This window comes from Lethenteron reissneri, chromosome 54 (assembly GCF_015708825.2).
Source record: "Lethenteron reissneri isolate LAM-NWPU_2019-01 chromosome 54, ASM1570882v1, whole genome shotgun sequence".
NCBI lineage: Eukaryota > Metazoa > Chordata > Hyperoartia > Petromyzontiformes > Petromyzontidae > Lethenteron > Lethenteron reissneri.
Window position 1 is genome coordinate 7,754,209 of NC_083832.1, and position 21,674 is coordinate 7,775,882.

General features: G+C 45.9%; 2 protein-coding genes across 11 annotated transcripts in view; both read left to right on the top strand.

Moving 5' to 3' along the window:
* The window catches only part of LOC133356600 (uncharacterized), a 490,957-nt gene that overhangs the window by 342,136 nt on the left and 127,147 nt on the right, over positions 1 to 21,674 (top strand). The window lies entirely within an intron of this gene.
* LOC133356599 (forkhead box protein P2-like) overlaps positions 1 to 21,674 on the top strand; it is a 292,969-nt gene that overhangs the window by 105,128 nt on the left and 166,167 nt on the right. For 4 of the 9 annotated variants that reach the window (XM_061574206.1, XM_061574207.1, XM_061574210.1 and 1 more), the window contains exons 1-2: positions 12,507 to 12,610; positions 13,056 to 13,245. In XM_061574206.1, coding sequence (XP_061430190.1) covers positions 12,543 to 12,610; positions 13,056 to 13,245 — 258 coding nt within the window. In that variant the 5' untranslated portion in view covers positions 12,507 to 12,542. Of the gene's footprint in view, positions 1 to 12,505; positions 12,611 to 13,055; positions 13,246 to 21,674 lie in introns of those variants that run through there. The other 5 variants (XM_061574212.1, XM_061574214.1, XM_061574215.1 and 2 more) reach the window with 3 other exon arrangements.

Consider the following 21,674-nt stretch of genomic DNA (forward strand, 5'->3'; position numbering starts at 1 on the left):
GGAATAATTAGATTTCGGTTGAACATAGCGTGCGCGCAAAGAATTGCGATAGTTTAATCCTTAGTAGGATTTCCCCGACGTGGAACTGTGTTTTTTTTATTGTGTAAAATGCAGATTCGCACAACATAAGGAGACCGATAAAAATAAACCTTTACATAACATTAATAATGCACGAAATTAAGTCGGAGCTTAATTAAGAGTGTACATGTCATCGCTAATATCAAGCCGGCGTGTTGGTGCAAACAATTTAAATATATTAAATTTCTCGTTCTATTTTTCACCTCACGAGCATTTTTTTCGCCACATATATCTGTGCTCAGCAAACATATAATTAATTTAAAATAAAGCCCGCATAATCGGGCTTTTAAATTATACATATATGTATTAAAAACATCGAAATTAAGCGGAGTTTTCGTATTTTTAATACATAAGCAATAGCAAGATACGTAAGAATAACAACGGCTATTCACGTACCGATAATATATATCAATCGCTCTGGCGTAAATTTGCAGTCAATAGAATCGGAGTGAATATTAAGCGTGGAGCGTGAATGTTGAAAGCATTTAGAATGTGCAGTGCTACTCTACGTAAATGTGACGTTCCTATTGGTAACTTGACAGATCTGCCAATGGTGAGAATTACATCCTGGTAATTAACAAAATAATGCAGCCCTAACACACCCTGCAGAACTTGACAGAGGCGGTAAACAACACTAACATTTTTTAAATTTTGATTTAAAGCTTCGTGACTGCAGGGATTCATATTCTTGGTTCTTTCGGTAAAGTCACGTAGAAGGGACACAATACAATAATACAAATATAAAACAATAAAATTATCACGACGATATAGTGTTCTCGATAGAATCTTCCTCCTCGGCGTCCGACGCCGTATTGCAAAGCCAGTAACGAACTTTCGCCGTGTCACGCTCCACCACAGGAGGCCAATTACTCGGTTCACTAATGATGGGTGCACGGCATATGGTTTAGGTGTTTAGCACTTTCAGACATGAAACTGATTTGCAACATGAGGGTGACCCTGCCGTACGAGTAGAGTTTAAATTGACAAGCACGGCGTGGACTCTGAGTCATCTACCGATGCCCAGCTGGAACATTACTCGGATTTACATCAGTGGCTCATGCGTGTTGTGTGTAGCGTGTGTCGTGGTTGTGATAGGCTGTGATTGGTGCAAGCTTTCGTGTGTTTATTGATGTTCATGAATCCTCCAAGACGGGAATTGATGAAGGCTGCTGGCATTTGTGTTTCAAGTCCAATTCGTTATAAAACAAAATCTAAACGTTACTTTATCAGATTTTTGCAACAACAATAAAACAAATTTTTTACATTTTCTCTATCCACCTTTTTTTCATATTTGTCCTTTTTTATACTCTGCCAAATAAAATGAAGTTCATGGAATTGGTGGTGTAAAAAATAACTTGTTCAACCTGTGTTGATTTGCATCTGCCTTGACTCCCTTACTCGATCTCACCTTCACATTTCACTTACACTCTTTGCTCGACGCGCCTTGCTAATTCCATTATTCTCTCTGTCCTTTTCTCTTTTGTCATCGCTCGGTGTTGCCCTCGTGCACAGAAGGGGTGACACCGTGAGTTCGTGCGTGTCACCCAGTTGTTGTTGTTTGTGTGTTACTGCAACTGTGTCTGATATTCTATTCTGTCGTTGAAATCCTAAAAATGAAATATTAAACGATAAAACATTATCTTACGGGGATGTTTTTAATTTCTTAAAATAATATTTAAAATGTAATATCCTGGTGTCTATCCTATTGTAAAAAGCATTCGGTTATCTCACTCCGAATCCCACTCTAAATCGCGGAGAGAATGCTACTGGGAGTTAAAATTATAATTTTACGGTCACTGGAAAGGGAGAAGAAAAAAAAAGTCATACCTCCAAAACACGCGAGGGAAGGTCACCCACTCCCCCCCCCCCCAAATGTGGCTAATCGCGCAGAGAGACTGTCTGGAGCAGTGTGTATCCCTTGCGAATAGATTCAGACCTTGTGTCGGAGAAACAATTTATTTATTTATATTTCAAGACTTGTCTCAAGTGTTGCGGTGCCTTAGGGACGCGGGCTGATTGATAACCAAAACGGAATGGTGTTGGTCACGTTATGCACTGCGCAGCACATTGATGAGTCGATCTCGTCGTTATTGTGCCATTGCTGCGTGGCTCTCCGCGCTCGTGATGTCTGGGGGGGGGGGGGGTGCCGTTGGTTCTACCGCGCACCAACACCGGCACACGGTGTCCGACGTTTCGCCGCAGGTGCCCGGGAGCTTGTTTAGGTTGTGACTTGCGGAGCGAAAATCAGTGTCGTCCTTGGGGTTTATCTCCACCGGTGTGTGTGTGTGTGTGGGAGCGTGCGAGCGTTTGCCTCGGAGGGCTGTGGTGGGAATCTCCTCGCTAATTTCACACACAAATGACCTGGCGGTGTGGATGTTGGTTATACGACTTAAACGGAACTCGAGATTAAATCCTCTCTTCCTCATAACTGCGGTGCCATTTTTTGTTCATTAAAAAATAGAATGTCCCTTTAAAGCAAATCAATAAATGGTCCACATATATATTGATAAACAAACTTGAAATTACGACAAAACACAAACAAAATGACAAACTCGAGTTTCACGGTGGTAGCCGTCAACTTCCAAGAGCTGGAATTGTAAAAAGAAAAATATTCTAAGTGTGCGTGCTTATTTCGTTACTAGATTGCAACGTAACCGATCAAATAAATTAAAGACCAGAGCAATAGCAGCAGCAGCAGCAGCGGGCTGGAATTGCAATGTGTACGAGCACCTACCTCCCCCCCTCCCCAGTGTTTAAGCTTTGCATTGCGATAAAGAAGTTTAATCATAAAAATCCCACTCATGGCGTATGTGTTTGCATGAGTGCGCATGCAAACAGACCTGCCCGGCAGTGTTTACTTTCACCATGGTGACAATCAAGAGGGTGGGAAGCAGGACCCTTCATGTGCTTCTCTAAAAGCCTCTGCAGCCTCAGCTGGTGGTTTTTTTCTCTCTCCCTTTGGCCTTTCCCCGCAATTTTATTGGCAGTTCTCCCAGGTAGCAGAATTTTTCCCATAGCCCCACCTGACATCACATTCACCCCCTCCCCCCTCCCCACCTTTTAGATTCCAAAGCGAAACTCTCCCCGATGCCGACTCCGTGAACGTCCGTGCAATGAAACCCGCGAGTGCTTACGCACGCGCCTGTGATGAGTGTAAAGTGGTCCATTTAAATTAGCTTATAATTGATTAACAAAAAAACCCACCCCCCTCAATGGCTAGATCCTAGATCAAATACGTTGCGCGGTGAATACAATGTTTTCTCTGTTTGGCGGTTAATTTAAAAGTGTACAAGAAATACAAAAAAGGGTCTAACGCTGAACATTTTTAATTTTCATGTTTTTTTTTCACTCTCTCTTCCATTGATATCGATCAACGTAAATCAGTCAGGTTGATTGATAATGCAGCACTCCACTGATGCACTGCAGTCACTGACCGCCAGCCAGTCGTCTCTTATTCACTCTTCAATCGCTACTGTCTTGATTACCGTTTGCTGTGAACTTAACTTATTGATTGTTCCAAGCATGTAGAGAATCCGGTCTATCAGACCGACTGTTTGGTCTCATCGACCACAGTTGGTTCAACCACCACCACCACCACCGCACTGAAGATCACAATACTTCTCATTCTGCTGCTTGCCTATCGCACTGCTCCGCTTTGCAATTCCCTTTCCCCATCATCGTCCACTTTTTTTCCAATGCTCTCGGAATAATGGCCTTACTGAATTCGAGAAGCATGTCACACTCTTTATCTGTGGATATATGTTGAACTTCTGTTCGCGCCGTACGTAGCCAACCGTGCTAATCGAAGGTGCGATCTGCCACAGCTATATAAAGGTGCTGTTTTATGGGCCTGTGCTCAAAAACTGTTTAGATAAACAAATAAATAAATACTTCCAAGTTCAAGTGCGCAGATAAAGGAGGGCAGCTTCCTCACCGAGTGAAGATATAAACCATTAAACCGTTTTTATTTTACAGGAAAGACCCACTGAGCTATATAGGATTTATTTTTCCAGAAGCGACCTGGCCACATATGATAGCTCAACAAAGTGGCTCATCGTGTGGAACATGCAAAGAGGACAAATGCTCGAAACGCGTGTTGCTAAATGTGTAAGGGAACAAAATCCACGCGACCGAGGGCAGAGAGAGAAATGAGAACACGCGCAGCAAGCTCCAAACACACAGCAGGATAGAACCCACGAACCTCCCTGCATACCGGGCGAGGTAGTTAACATCTAAGCGAGACGACTCAGGTGTTCGAGAAGTCTCAGACTGCCTCCCCCACCCCACCCCCCTCTCTAGATCCTCTTGCAGACGTCTCCCGAGCGAGAGCAGCGGTGGTGGTGGCGGCCGTGGCGGCATTTAGCGGCATCACCATCTTGCCCCGCATGAGACGTCTCGTATTTCCTTAAGCACACAATCCCACCCCGCCTGCGCAACCCCACACACACACACACACGCGCGCACGCACGCGCACGCACGCACGCGCGCGCGTGTGTGCGGCAGCGAATGTGTGGGTAAGTCTGGCCCATGGTGTGTCAGTTCCCCCCCGCGGCAGCAGCCGCCGCCGCCACCCTCCCAACCATCCTCCTCCACCCCCAATGCCTTGAGGAATAGGAATTCCTTTGTTGCACTCTCCCCTCGCCGTCGGTCTAGGAAGGAAGTGAAGAAATTTGCAGTTTACAGTGCGAAAGACGCGTGCACTTTGGCGGAAACGATGTAATGCGTTACTCACTTGGCGAGTTGAGCGGATGGCGGTCTTCGCCTTGGCTCTGGGGCGACGCGTGGAGTTGCTTCTCGGCGCAGTTCTCAGCGCCGTGCCGCGTGTTGGGCCACGCTGCACTACGAACCCGGCGTCCCGGGTTCGATTTCCCGCTCACCGGGCAACGCCGGTGACGATTGTGATGAACCGGTCGTGTGGCGTCATTCCCTCGGTCGACTCAGCCTCAAATGAGTACCCTGGGGAGACAAAGGCGGCCAGGTGTTGGTGCTGGCCACCCACCCCCTCGTGTACCGTGCCGGCCTTCATAGGTGCTCCTCGCTAACAGCACTTGCCCCAGCATTCCGCTAAGGCCTTACGGGGGATCTTTGTTTTCGTCATATTCAACGCGGCGTAATTTGTCGGTCACAATTATCGTTTTGGAAACAATGCCGCTCTGTATTCTAATGGCGTGAACTCCAAAGTGAGCTCGGAACAGTGCGTGATTGCTTTCACCGTTACGAAGAGGTCACTGAGGCGGTCACGCGAACGCTCTTCGCTCAACCTGCTCTGACCAGCGTGGTGAAGTATGGGCAAACTACCCCCGATGACGAAACAGTGTTGAGAAAAAAGGTTTTAAAGCGGCGTACATTTTAGGTCACGGACATGCACGCGCGCACACCGATGGGGTGAGCTTCTTCTCAAAATTAAAGGATTAAATAAACCTTCCTTTCAATCCAACCGAATTTACGTTTCATTTGTGCAGACGGTCAGATTTACGTTTGAAGCGGTGTTCACGAATTTGCGCCGTTACACGACGACTACTTGAGCGGAATTACCCAGACGCGCGTGAGAATTCCTCACGAATTCAGTTCCATCCGACAAGGGCGCGCCACGGTTTTTTTTCCTGTCGTTACGTCAAAGTGAAATCGAATTATTCCCGGGTGAAAAAATTTTTTTTTCCCAGGAACGTTAGCCGTGACGTTTCGCGCAACATTGTTTTGTCTTTCGTTATTGGAACGGTGCGGATGAAGCCGTCGCGCATTTTTATTTTTGCAATTGCCATTGCCGTAGAAATGTTTGTTGTTGTTGTTGTTTCAATACGGAATAACATAAATGAATGAATAAATAAATAGATTGGCCAGTAGTACTTACTCAAAGAGCTAGAGTGTAAAAAGGATCTGCACTTGGGTGAATACGATGAAACATTCATCATTTTAAATACGGGTGCCCTATGCATAATTTATGCTGTTTTAGCATAGGCTCCGGCGATAATATTCGTGACGGGCATTATTTTCATATCGTCTCTCTGAATATTACTGCAGTAAATAATAGTGGGAATTAAAGGCGCACGCTCGTGTCTCTTTTTGCCGGTCATTTATTTGCTTGTTTAGCAAATTAATTGAGTGTTAATTTGCATTGACTCGGGCAGTGCAACATAATTGCTCTCAGCGGAGATGATTTCTTTTTAAATAAAAATATTTATCCTAACGATGATGCTGTGAATCGCTTTTTTTCTAAATGGTCACTGCCACCTTTGCAAGAGTCCGTATCCACTTTCTTTATCAGCCGTATGATGCAGAGAATTTGTCAGTTAACATTTTTTTTTTTACAATTCCCAAGACTGCATTCAAAGCAGTGACCTTCAGAATGTCCCTCAAATCAAATTTTCTGCATTATATCCAAGCGAGGCTTTTCCTTTTTATCTGCAAGCCCTCTTTGATTTTTTTGACAGGAGCCTGATTAATTTAATCATGGCATTTTTAATAATCTCCAACAAATGGCCATCAGCTTTTTAAGCCGTCCTTTCTCGCACTCTCCTATTATGCCTTAATCAAATAAATAAGCCTCACAATTAATGCCAAAATTACTCCTCTGATATGCATCTCTGAAAATAGCACACGTAATCTCACAAAAAAAATGTGTTTTTTTTGTGGCAATTTGTCACGACGTGAATCTAATTTCGGATACAATGTGCGTCTTGGCATCATAGAGGCAATCTACTCAAATTGTTTAATCCGCAGGAAGTAAACATAGAAAATTATGTTTAGTGACGCCACACATCGGCACGATAATGCATTAATCCCACGGTGGATTGAGAATGGCTGGTGATGGCGGTGATGATGACAATTATGATAATGTGCTATATGTTGTCGTTATCCGAGCTGCACTTTGATAAGCACGTGTCATCTGAAATTCTTAAATAGTGTGTACGTGAAAACGTTCTTGATTTTGGATGCACGGAGATGCAGCAATAACGTAGGTGGTTAGATGTCGATAATTTAATGTTTTCTTACAGTGAGAATATATTTTCCTCATTGTTTGAATGTCTTTCCTTACAACACTTCATTATCATTATCACTGCTGGATGAAGGTTTTCCCAGATCACCATCCCTCAAAATCCTGCAATGCCACAACCCATCTCACTTCAGCACGAGATAATCGCATTGCTCTCTTACCAAGGTGGTCTTCGTCTTACTCTTAGGTTTTTTTCGGTGAAGTCACGTAGGTAAAAATAAGTCATAAAAATAAATAATAAATTAATATAAATTATAATAGAAATAAAATAATAAATCACGACGTTTCAGAGGCAACACAAGTCTCCGTCATCAGGTGGGACCGTCACAGCTAAAATTGACTGTATCAAGTGAGTCAAAATTCCTGATCTTTGTCTTGATTGTGTTCCTTCCCTTTTGACTGCCACTTCAACATTCGGCTTGACCGCCGGGACGCGTCCTGTCGAAATCCACTCCCTTCGCTCCTTCCACGCGTTTGTCCCACTCACGTAGGGGTGTTTTGCTGTCCTTGCCAACCTTCTACATGCTGCCCTGTCCTGCGCCCATCTCTCTTTCCGCTCAACGTACCGCCGAGAACGATCGCATCGCATCGCCCTCCCACCTCTGCTACTGCTTTCCTCGAAATACATTCACTTAAAAAAAAATGCTCAATACAATATAAAAAATTTATGTTGTCTGATATATATCTGTTTTTGTGACCAAAATTATTCATAAAGGATTTTGAGTTACATCGCGTAAGTATGAATGTGTCGTAACCCTCCACCACCCGACACAGCCAATTGGTAAGGGATTTGTCACGTGAACAAAACGCCAATTAGTTACTACTTCAGCCCACCGATGTGTTGGAGAGTAAATCCACGACATTTACAATCTGAGTAGTACGACGTTTCGCTGGTAATTCTATCGAGCATCATCGGACGATTTGCCAGAATAGTGAAGCCATCCACCTGCTTCAGGTCTTAAATAGAGCAGCAGGGTGACGTCATCATCATTATGATGATGATGCATATCTCTTTTTGGCATTCACAGCATGACATCTATACTCTTTGGTTTTTTCGGTAAAGTCACGTAGAAGGGAGATAATAAAATAATAAAAATAAAACATAACAAACATTGCACTATTTTATTATGTTTTATTTTTATTATTTTATTATCTCCCTTCTACGTGACTTTACCGAAATAACCAAGAAGATGAAAACAAATACATTAATTATTTTTTTACCTACTTGACTTTACCGAAAAAAACCTAAGAGTATGAATCCTTGCAGTCACGAAAGCTTCAAATCTAGCATGGCATCTCTCCCGGGTTATTTTTGTACCTGTCGGTTTTTGTTTAAATGTTTTTTGTCAGCGTGCATGTTTCCAAACTTTGCGTCCACAGCAGGCAACATGCACTCCTTCCGTACGGCTTACTTAGATGCAGGGCAACAGCTTCGATTTCACATTTAGGTGGTCAGGCTAGTAAACCGGGTCACGAGCAGCGGAATGTATATCTGTGTCATTCTGGATTTGAAGCTTTCGTGACGGCAAGGATTCATACTCTAATGTTTTTTCGGTAAAGTCACGTAGGTAATTTTTTTTATTCATCAAAGTAAAATAAAAATCACGACGTTTCGGAGGCAACACAAGCTTCCGTCTTCAGGTGGAACCGTCACAGCACGATTGCTGTATGAAGTAAAGATTTTAATTTAAAATGTATTTTTAACCTACGTGACTTTACCGAAAAAACCTAAGAGTATGAACTCTAAATGCATGTTGATTCTAAATGTGGAGGGGAAAACCAGAGGAGCTGCAAGTACAGTAAATCTAGCTGTGACGGTCCCACCTGATGACGGAGACTTGTGTTGCCTCCGAAACGTCGTGATTTATTATTTTATTAATATTATTACTTCTATTAATTTTAATTAATGTTTTTACCTACGTGACTTTACCGAAAAAAACTAAGTATCTGCTTCATGTTTGTGGATCGGGGCATTGCGTAGTTACACTTTGTACAAACGCTTCAAATTAAGGTTGTACGCTCTGTTCTAGATGACCACAGTCGCACACTGCCAGAGAGTTTATAATTTTCCACATGTGCATCAGTTATCCGCATCTGCCGTGCTTTGTGCACTGATTGAAAACGTTATCGTGCAGTCATATTGGTGTTCTGCTGATCATGATTAAATTAAAGTTTCTAAACATACTCCACCCTTCTTCTGCTCACTTCGTCATCTTTATGCCAGTCCACCCTCGCTGTTCGCCTGAGTTAAATGTGCTCTGTTGTCTTTTAAATTTGTATCCCTCCAACCATCGAGGTACTTTGTTCACCAAACTAATTGTGAACGACTTTTCTGCCTCTCATATTTATATCTTGAGACCGATCCTGCATCATTCGTCGACGAGTTCTATCTTGAGACCGAGCCTGCATCATTCCTCGACGAGTTCTTCGCTAATTTTCTGTCGGCTCATTCTCTCTTGGTTGTCATAATCCCCGTGTCGTGAACAAATAAATACATCTGTAATCATTCATATCGTTCCCCATTCATGTTTATGCATTTTTTTTCTGCACATCAAATTTTTAGAAGTTATCTTCTAATCTTGCTGTCATTCGGCTCGGTGAGAGCGTATCAGCTTGCTTGACTTTTCTTCTGATCTGTAATCTCTTAACTTAGTCACGCAGTCGGAGTGTAGCCTTGCCATCTTTTGTAGTGATTTTGATCATAATTCAAAATATATGTGAAGCCAGTTTTAGGCGTAATAATTATCATCATTCTAGCATTTAATTCCGCAGGAGACGCTGTCTCCTTGACAGACCTGTTCTTCACCTGAGGACGGCTGCTTGCGTTGTGGCCGAAACGTCGTGAGAATTATTTTATTATGTTTTATTTGTATTACTTTATTATTTCCATTCTACGTGACTTTACCGAAAGAACCAAGAAGATGAATCCCTGCAGTCACGAAAGCTTTAAAATAATTTAATAATGTTTTATTTTTTTATTTTATTATTTCCCTTCTACGTGACTTTACCGAAAGAACCAAGAAGATGAATCCCTGCAGTCACGAAAGCTTTAAATCGAAATTTAAGTCTCACTGAGTCTCAAGATGTTTTTTTTTTCATCCGTACTCTGAATTGGCACGTTTTGTCAATGACATTGATATGTGTTTCCCACGTGGGAGGAAACGGGCGTGCCAAGGAGAGAAGCCCACACAAAACAGTTGGAAACACTCAGCGATCGGCACAGATAGATTCAAGAATCCATCGCTACACTGCCATATCCTGGCCGCCTTGCATGGACATGAGTGTCGAGTATTTGGCTGTAATAAATGTACACGTGATAAATCACTTCGCTATATAATTCATTGGGCCGTACCTGTTGAAATAAAATAAAATAGTTTTAGTTTAGTTGTGTATATATAGTTTAATCTGATGAGAATGTTTATAGATATTCACTTGACGGCTTGCATTTTTTTTTCTCATTCATTTTCCGAAAAAGTAATTTTTTTCCCGCCTCCGATTTCACACGCAGAGACGCACACGCACCGGTGAATTCCTTTGGATATTACACCTTGTTGTTCGCGCAGTGCCCTGCTTGCTTGGGCCCTTATGTTGCTATTCATGATTGGGCAGTGACAAAACATTGCCCACGTCCCTCCCCCCAAGAGAACATTGAAACGCTGCCACATGGTCACCGCAACCGATGGCAAAACTACAAAAGCTGCTCAGCATTATGGACCCGGGACTTTGTGAAATTGCATCCAGTTAAACCTTTCCCGTTCCGATACGCCTGCGAGTTGCCAGGTGGGGGTGTCCCGTTCACCGCTGAATCTCGGAACGTGCAAGCGACTTGGCGTTCACTTTATTTAGAGAAGCGTAGCGCCGTTGTTTTTAAAGACATTGTTACTCACCGCAGAGAACCGTAGCGACACGACCGCACTCTACGTTAGCCGGCGCCGAACTGTGCCGCACGCCCTCCCGCATGGCCTTGTGGGAGCCTCGGTACGTCTTCCGACCTGAAGGTGTACCGATAAAGTTATTTTATGACGTACGTCACCGGGAACGGAATCAAAAGAAAAAAAACTGATGACGTACTGCCTACGTCATCGGAATGGGAAATGGTTATTAGACTGCCGGAATAATAGGCAACTCTAAAAATCACGTCCCTTCTTGGACAATTCCACACATATCTCAAGTTGGTGACAGTGGAAACAAGATGACAGAAGGCCGCATCCCGTTGTGGGTGATGACACGGCCCAGGGGTGACGCCGCTCGTTGCGGAGCTTCGCTGTTCAAATCCGGCGGCCGCCCTGGTTATTGCTGCCACTGGCTAAGAGATGTAAACTACCTCGCCTGATATGCAGGAGGCTGTGGGTTTGATCCCGACGCTGACGCCTACTGTATATTTGGAGTTGGCATGTTCTCTCGATCCGTTGTTGCGTGGATTTTTCTCCGGGTTTCTCTGGTTTTTAACCTGCACATTTAGAAAGATGCTTTCAGAGTATTTGGGTGCTATAGATTTCCATATGATAAGCCACTTCACTGGCATATCATTTGTGGCCAGCTCAGTGGGTCTTACTTGTTTAAAAAAATTGTTTTAAATATTTTTAAAGATCCCGTGACGTTATCCTCAAGAGTGGGTATTGTGTGTGTGTATCTGTTGAACTTCTTTTGCACAGTACGTAGCCAACCGTGCTTATTGGAGGTGCAAAATCATGGTCCAAATTGACCAAATGTTGAACAAATTCTCCCCGCAAATTACCCAATCGTGATTAAACACGGCAATTATCGCCACCCCATCCCACACCACCTCTGTGAAAACCTGGCAGCACCCACTTGTTAAAGAGCCATGAGAGTCGGCGAGGTTCTTCCGTGCGAACGAAACGTAATGGAACCTGGAGCCCTTCCTCTTTCCACTGCTCAATGAGGGCTGCCCCATGCCGTACTTCGCCAGTCGCCGCGGGCTTAACTTACCGACCCGCTCCTACCGGGACACCGGGACATCCGTGGAGAAGAGCTTCGTAGCTCATCGGATTCCTCCTGCAGGCTCAATAAAGATTCCGATTCTCATTCTGATGGCTGTGATATCATAGAAGTACAGTAGAACAATGGACTTTGTTGCAATGCCCTCTACTCTGCACGGCGGCGTTACGGGAGCCCGCTTTTCTTATGGAAATCAGACTTATTCCGGGTAGTTTGATCATGGGAAGATTGACGATCGTTTAACGCTCTATCATTGCAGTTAACATCATTATTAATTGTAAATTGTACTGCTTGCTTGTGCTATAATCTTGCGTATCCGACTGCCACATATCTGCCTTGACCAATTAACACACCCACTCCCAGTGTAGTGTTTGTGCATGATGGTGTAACTGTCGTTGTAGATGTTCACATTTTCGTCGACGCTAAAATCGCCAGTGAGTCTGACTTGCGATGTTGTACGTAGCAGAAGTGTCTAATGCGTTTTCAGGTCGTGAACAATGCCCTGACCTGAATGATTCCAAGAACACAGGATGAGATGTTACTATCCTTTGTGCAAGCACTTCCAAGAGTTCATGAACAGTGAGCCTGGTGAAATTTGGGGAGCGCATCGTCAGTAGTGTACCTTTGGTTCCTAGGGTGTTTCGGCCTTTCACGCAATTTTCCCTAAGAAGCCGCGAGCACGTGCAACGAAACGTCGGACGTCAGCAGTGGCTGTGTCATCGTTTGAGTTGATTTCCGTCAGCGTGCGAGCCTTTCCACGGGTCGTTTGTTTAAACGGACGAGACATTTGCGGTTTTTGAAGACCGCATAGCGAGAATTCCCCGCTAATTTCAAATGCAAATGGCCTAGGAAAGTGGATTTCGAAAAGAATGTTGTATTTCAATGCCACTCCAAAGTGACACAGAGAGAGAGAGCGAGAGCGAGACACCCAAAGCACAACCGCGACACCTACGTAGAATTGGCCTGACGTGAAATTCTCTCTCCTCTTTCTCCTCCCGGTGACGGTCGACGGCGCACGACGCAGACTCTCCTCCACCATGCAGGATGGCGGGATAGAGACCGGAGGCGGCAGGGTTATTGCGAGCCCGGTGAGGATCAACGGCGGTCAGCTGGAGGGCGGGCGCGAGTTGAGCGGCAGGATCAACGGAGACGTCGCGGCGCTGGAGATGAGCACCGCCGAGATGCTCCACCTTCAGCAGCAGCAGCAGCAGCAGGTACGTGCATGGATGACTCGACGAGGGAGATCTGGGGCTGGTGATCGGGCGACAACTCGTGGCCGTCGGGCGGACGAGCCCCTTCGAACGACTGAGCTGTGCGCAGTTGTGCGAGGGATCGGCGTGTTTGCGTTGTCGGCGTCTCCCGACCAGATTTGTATTTTTTTTGCGCAGAGACGCGCGCGAAACGTACCCCGACAAAAAATTGTGCCGCGCAGTCCCTGCAACGAGACGAAAACCGTGGCCGTGTTGCTCTCAGTGGCGGGCGACGAAGCTGCGCGCTTGCCTCGTCCTCGTTAGGAATCATCGGTGCAGGCGCGGGGCGTCGACTGCATGCAGTGGCAGTCATCTCGAGCCACCGTCTCGCCCGATTGCCACTCTTAAGAGGTTGCCAGTAGGTGGCAATGCAACAAATGGGGTCGCTTACCTGTACGTGTGGATTTCGATGTTTATTTACTGTTCAAGTGATCCACTTTTAACGTGGCGATTTTCTACCAGGCATTGCAGCCTTCTCTCACGAATTGGCCAAACATCATAGTGGAGCTCGAAGGGCCTTATAACTCAGCGCGGCTTGTGTGCGCAAAGACTTCTGTTCTTATTTGTGTTAATTTCATCAGCCTGCTCCACTTTGGGTCAAGGAGATAACTCTTTCGTACCGCCAAATCTAGCAGCAGCATGAAGGATGAAAGTGTCGAAAAGAGAATCCAATGGACTATGCAGGATCGGAAATCTGAAGCTGTGAAATACCTCTGCTGGCATCATTCTCACTCGCTCGCCTATTTATTATTCTCACGAAAGTTGCTTCTTGGTATTGTAACAGTCATTTCTAAAGAGGCTTCCCTCCTCCTCCCCTCCCCAGAGTTGTTCCACTGAGAGTTAAGATGTCACCATTTATAAAGGAAAATTAAAAGGTACAAATGAACAATCTCTTAAAAGCCCTTCGTTCTTTTTATATCTGCATATCAACAACACCACCGACAACCGCGATCTCTCACTAAGTGGTGGTGATGTCACTATGGCGTTTGTACCAGGCTAGGTGTACTTTTGAAATGTTGGAGGCTCGCTGGCAGAAGGTCACAGAACAGACCCAGGTGCTCTGGGTTTACTTTCTGAGATGTTTGACAGTATGTATACACACATACACATTCGATAAGCTTACTGCTAATAAATGTTCTGCTTTATTTAAAGCATCTATTACGACAGTTTATCATGACAACTTGGGGGGTAGAGTTCTGTGCAGTGGTTACCGCACATTGCCATTACGCTACTGGAATGAGTTCACTTCCCCGGCTATATCCGATTAGCACGGTTGCCTATGTACGGTGCGAAAAAAGTTCAACGTACATAAACACAGACACCTGTGGACAGTTACATCTGAAATGGTCCTAACCACCTCCTTTATCAAGTGCGACCGAGCAGCGTGGTGAAGTATGGCCAAACGATCCCCATCACTGACACGGTGTGGGCAGGTCCTCATCCCACAATGCAATGGTTACTTCCAACCCTTATTACGTTCTCGTACAATGCGCGGAGAGATGCGGCTTAAAAACGGCGCTTGTACCGCACGCTTACGCGAACTTTTAATATCCTGTTCTCAAAACGCTTTGACTGTCTCTCATGCAAATATGACTTTGGAACATTATCCGAAAGAGCGCGCAGGTTACGCGCGCATCCTGCAAAGTGCTTACGAACTCGGAGGAAATAAAAAAAAATGAAAGCACTCCTTGCGGCCGTATCTACAAAACAAAAACGCGCGGGGCATTTTTAATACGGCTTGTGGCAGCGTTTTATTGGAAAACAACGCATGCCAAAAATCACAAACAAACACGAGTGGCCCCATGCAGGGGAGTCCGTCTTCGTTTTTCAAGCTCTCGCATCTCTTCCCTCGCCGCCGGGCGCAGTGACGCTCTCTCCTTAAAGGACTGTCGATGGACATTTTCCACCTGGTACCCCCCCCCCCCCTCCCGCTCGCATACTCTGTCGACGCAAGCGGGGGTCTGTAGGACACACCGCAGAGTCAATGGCACGGGGGCCAAGGTGGGCTCTAGCGGAAAGTTGAGTCAGGCGCAGTGGACATTAGCAGTTTATTCTTTCCTATTCGACATCTTATCTTAAAGAAATGTATGCAGCGCCTTACCCAAGGCACATTACACAGAATTACAACGGTACACGGTACGTGAGGATGTAATCGTGGAGATGGGGCGAATGAAATAGACGAGCGGGATGCAATTGGTGCAAGTCTGCAGTGTGCGAATTTGGTGTAAGTGAAATTGATGGCAGTGAATGATGATGATGATGAATAGATTGAACGAATGGGGAATTAGTGAAAGCCGTGTAGTGAGAATATGAAGAGGGAAAAATAACGGTGGCCATTATGAGGGGGAGATTAAGGGGTCGTGGGGTGAGCTAGGGGTAACAATACGTGAGTTTTGAGTGCGGAGCGAAAGCTAGTGAGCGAAGGTGACCGCTTTTCGCGGAGGGGGAAGTTTGTTCCAGTGTAGAGGGTGGGCAAAAAGAGAGAAAGAACGAAAGCGTGGATTGAGCGCGAGGACAAGGAGGAACAGAGAGACAGAGAGAGAGACAGCAAAAAGACCTAACAAAACAGCCAGCGATTGGACAAGATGCTTCGGCTGCAATTTGCTCTGGCCAGAGGTTTCGTGTGGGTTTCTTTCACAAACGGATGGAAGGCGGTGCATTCCAATGGATCGATAACAATGAGAAAAACATTTTCTTGATAAAGTCTCCTTGCTCTGTCGAACAATCGATGGGGCAAGTGATCGTCGCTGTCGACGATGGAAATCCCCCAAATGACCCATGACGCAGAGTGTGACCCGCCTAGTCCTCTCTCAATGCGGTAACTCATTTTACCGAGCCCTGAGAGATGATAGGCTGCGGTGACTTTCGGCCGGGGATTTTAGAGCTCGCAACCTTTCCGCTCGCCATCCCGTTGCTCCAGCCATGCCGCTGCCCAGCTGGAATGAGATTAATAATAATAATGAACGAGAACCAATTACTATCTTGGCATAAGGGACATTTGAAATTGACTTAATGCAATTGAATATCTCTCGGCCGTGCTGTCGTAATGGTTGCGTACCGTTTCCGCCGTGAACGCCTCGAGAGTGAGACACATTGGTCGGGACGTTTGCATTATTTAACATCGCCCAAAAAAAAAACATCGGGATTGAGATTCGGAAAATAGACGTGAAGATTTTGAGATATGCATATCTCCGTAGAGTGTATGTATGAGATCACACGTAGACGATACATTTTAGATATACATATCTCGTCTTAAAAGCCAAGTGGAACTGCTGGAAGTAATACGTGTGTGTGTGTGTGCTACTCGGCTGTAGCTAGCCAGATTGAGCATCGCTCACAATCTGACGTCAAAAGCTTGCAATTTAAATAAGACCCTAGCGCAGCTGACGAAAGAAGATGGGCTGAGTATACAAATTAAGGGCACAATCGCATTGATAGCTCCGTCAAAACAATTATGATTTACATTCTTTTTATCAATCCACTGGTGGATTAAGGTCTCCCGATGCCGTGTCGGTAATGGCAATAGTTCGGCCATACTTCACCACACCGGTCAGTCGAGGTAACAATGCTCCGTGTGCTTGGGAGCTTACTCGGGAATTATTCAGTTCCTAACATCGATGTCGGCTTTTAATTAGACGGGACCCGGGGCCTCCCCTTTACCGATCCCCACTGACCAGCGTGGTGAAGTATGGTGAAGCCATGGGGAGGCCTTCAGTTAGTCGTGGGTTGACAAAGATCTGTGACTGCACTGTGAAAGAGCCAACGTGGAAGGTGATCGCTGGGTTTTGACCTTCCACGAAGCTTGTGGTCCACCCTAAACCGCATCCACTGCACAAACCGTGGCAGATGCGCGGATCCCCGATGCACAAATGCAAAATGAAAAACATTCCGGTAGTGTCTTCTTCTTGGTTCTTTCGGTGAAGTCACGTAGAATTGAAATAATAAAATAATAAAAATAAAACATAATAAAATAATTCTCACGACGTTTCGGCCACAACGCAAGCAGCCGTCCTCAGGTGAAGAACAGGTTTGTCGAGAAGACAAAGTCTGAATGAATGAACTAATAATAAAATAATAAAAATAAAACATAATAAAATAATTCTCACGACGTTTCGGCCACAACGCAAGCTGCCATCCTCAGGTGAAGAACAGGTCTGTCGAGAAGACAGAGTCTGAATGAATGACCTGTTTTTCACTTGAGGACGGCTGCTTGCGTTGTGGTCGAAACGTCGTGAGAATTATTTTATTATCTTTTATTTTTATTACTTTATTACTTCCCTTCTACGTGACTTTACCGAAAGAACCAAGAAGATGAATCTCTGCAGTCACGAAAGCTTTAAATCGAAACTCCGGTAGTGTGCGACTGTGGTAATCCAAAACCGACCGTACAACGTAGAACGACGCAAGTGCCCCGATCCACAAATACAAAAGAGACATCACGGCGATGATGATGCACCACTCTGCTGAAAGAGTACGGTAGTCAGTCGTAGGTTTTTACCCTTTAAACTGGTACAAAAACTGATACCTTTATGCAAGGCATCATGTTTGCAATAACCACAACACAAGCAGTCAAAATGCAAACAAACAAAAAACAACTCTGATGATGGTAATGATATGCACTGTCCTTGAAGTTGATTGGTCCACACCCGAGACAGCTTTTCTTAGAGCCTAGTCTCCATTGGTGTTGGACCAGATGACGCCAAAAGGCGTACCAGTTGAAAGGGTAAAAAGCTACTACTATATTTTGCCACTGGTAAAGGAGATGTCTCATAGAGTATGGTAGTCGTTGCTCTGCATCCACGTCAGAGCCACAACGAACAAGAAGAGAAGACTGCGCTAATATTTGACAATCTCAAACCGATCCTGGGGGGCCTTTCCTTCCCCAACCTGTACTAGCCAGCGTGGCCGCTTGGCAGGAGTGCGATCAAACAAGCCACCCTTCTCCAAGTGGGTGGGTGGGTGGACTGACAAAGGGCAGTTAAATATTAATCACGATTGTTTACTAATCTCATGGCAGGCACGGGGTGAGTTCTTTTTTTTTGCGTGTTGCCGAGGCTGTGTCCGCTCGCGCGCTCGCGTCACACAAGACGTGGATATCTGTGCGGCACGGCCGACGTGGCGAGGAATTGTCGAGTGCCGCGTTGACCGTCGCCGGCTGAAATCCCATCTTGAGGTTTCAAAACAAGGGGGCCCTACCCCCCCCCCCTTCTGACTCCTCTGGAGGGGGGCACGGTTTGACGTCAGACGCGCACCGCCAGCCAGCGGCAGGTCGGTGGGGAGGGGAGGGAGGAAATATGAGCAAACAGTTGAGCCATGTAAATGTAAGAAATTCCAACATTTCACTTATCTCTTGTGTAGGATAAAAAAAAGCGGGGGAGGGACGGGGTGGGTGGGTGGGTCTGGGTGGGGCGCCCCCCCCCCCCGGGCAAATGTTTGTCAAAGAATAAACACACATCGTGAGCGCGGGTGTGCTTGCCCATTGATTGGGTATTGATTATTTGACGGGAGGTGTTAAAGGTGCACTTGCCGAGCAGCGCCGAGCAAACAAGCAGAGATCTCTCCCCGTAAAACCTTTCGCTCTAAATAAGTAAATGGCCGCCTCCGCGTGTTTCCTGAGATGACAGAGAAATATTGAACGCCCCGCCTGCTAATGCCTATAACTTTGGAAACAAAATAACGCGGTAATTCTGCCCTGCGGCATGGACTTTTTGTGCGGTTGGCAGCCATTTAAAATTCAAAAAAAATAACCACATGGGGAAAAAAACCGCGGCAAGCTTTTGAGAAAGCGAGAGAGGCGTTGATTCTCGCCGGGGACATGCGGACTTTGTGGGTTCTGAAGGAGGGGTGGGACGGTGGTGGTGGTGGCGGGGAGGGGGGCAGAAACTTAAGAGAGAAAAAAACATCCGTCTAATTTTTTGGACGTGAACGCTTCCATGAGAGAATCTAAATATTGGCGTTGCGTGAGATTCTTCAATTAAATCGCCACCTGCGATGAGCTGATCCAGCATTCCGCAATTCTTCCGACGCTGCATAAAAAAAACACAACTTTGCTTTGGCCACGTGCGCAGTGGTGGAGGCCTTACAAGCCAAGCGCGTCCGCTTGGCTTAGCGCTCCGTGCACTGTGGCCGCATTGCATTTCAGCGCTGTTGGTAAATCAAAATGAATTATAGGGCCCAGGCTACGTTTTCAAAGTGTCTCTCTCTCCCCCACCCCCCCCCCCCTCATTTTTGTTGCAGCTACCCTTGACGGGTCTTTCATATGTGCAGGCACACTTGTGGGGGTTTGGGTCGGAGGTTGAAAGAACAAGGGCCGCCCGTTGCTCCTTGCAGCACATGTTCTCAGCGATCGCCCTCCTTTGTCCATCGCCACATCGTTTATCTGGAATGCAGATGGAAAAAATATTGTTGGTGGGTGACTTTTGGACCCCTCTTTTCGCTGCCCGCTCATCCGCGGGCACCATCCTGGTGCGTGCGTGCGTGCGTACGTGTATCATTTAAATACGTAAGCTTTTGCGGCCAATATTATCCATAATAGAGGTTTTTTTTGGGGGTAGTTAGCCTTCCACCACCCGACACAGCTATTGAGTAAGGTTTGTCACGGAAACAAAATAATGCCAATTCGTTACTAGTACAGCACACCGGTGTGTTGGGCAGTAAACCCACAATATTTACAATTCGAGTACGACGTTTCACCAGTAATTACAACCAGCATCATCAGGCGACAGCCAGAGTTGTAAATGTTGTGGATTTACTCTCCAACACACCGGTTAGTGCTGAACTTGTAACGAATTGGCACGTTTTTTTTACGTGACAAACCTTACTAAGTGGCTTTGTCGGGTGGTGGCGGGTTTCACGACACATTTATATTTATGCGATCTAACCCAAAAAAAAAACTCTATTATGGTCATGTGTGTATGTATGTTGAACTTCTTTTGCACCATACGTAACCAACCGTGCTCCTCGGAGGTGCAGGGGAAGGACAACAAACTAAACACAGCAATCAGTCCTAAACAAATACGTTGTCAATCTAGAATTGAAAGGGGCATAGCTCCAGTGGCTTCCTAATAGCGGAAGGAAGAGCGTTCCAGATGTCCGCAGAAGCGCATCTGAAAGCGCCACGCGATGAAGTGACCACCGTCTTTTGTTCGATCGTTTGCCAAAAGCTGCTGCTGCAAGAATTACCGGAGTTCGCGTGGTGATGGTTCACGCTCCTTGACGAGAACGGTGAGGAATTGTGGTTCATTCGTGGCAGGCAATTCTTTTCTGCTGCCGCTCACTGCCCAAACTCTCTCTGCGTGCACAAAAACGAACAGCGAGCGAGCAGCCCGGAGTTTTTGCGCATCCCTCCCTTCGTACGCAGGCAGCACTGCATGCACGCCTTTGCCCAGGTAGCCGAATAAGCCAACGCGGCTCAATTCGCACTGCGGGGAAGGGCGGAGGGGAAAGATTGTAATGTTAACCTTGTTGACCTTGTTCGCATCACACCCATTGAGTAGTCGGGCGATGTAGGAAACGCTTAACACTTACGAACCACACAGTACCTCGCAGATGCGCTTCTGCGTCCGTCTGGAACGCTCTTCGTTCCGATATCAGGAAGCCGCTGCAGCTAGGCCACTTTCAAATAATCTACATTGAAACCCCATTTCTTCAGACACTGCTTTTTGTATTTAGTTTGTTTTCCGTCCGGCCAGCAACTCCGAAGAGCATGGTTGGCTACGTACATTGCGAAAGAAGTTCAACGTGCACGCGATAAGCAAGAAGTAAAGGGGCGAGGCAGAGATGGAGGGAGGCGGTGGAGAGAATAAGAGAACGTGAGAGAGAGAAAAATACCCATCGCTTTTTTAAAGTAAAAAAAAAATAGTTTGCTTTGTATCACCCCGAGACATTGTGGCAGTGGCTGAAGTGGAAGCGTTTAACCAAACTGCCATCTCAGACCCAATCAATAATGCATACTGATGAGCTTTCTGCAGTGTATCCCACTTACATTTCAAAGCTCGTGTGTTTAAGGGGATTTAGTTCTTCTGCAGTTGAACAGTTACTCTCTAATTGTAGCAAATAACTGGGAGGTGGCGTGGTAGAGATGGGGGGGGGGGTGGAGAGAGAAGGGGGGGGGGGTGAAAGTACTAAAGAAAAGAAATGGCAGCAATTTTAATCAGAAACAGGACATATTTCACGTTCCTTTCTCGCAAAGAAAAGAAAGAAAAAAAACAATCCGGGCGCTCCGCGCACGACGTGCTTTGCCCGTGCGCCCGTCGGCTCGGCCCCGTGGCTTCTGACGGCAGGTTCACTTGTTGCGGAGAGAGGCACGTGATGGGTCGCACTGACAAATCGCCACTTCGCACACGCGACTCGTGTTCCAATTAAGACGGAGAGCGTTCGTGCTTGTGGATCGA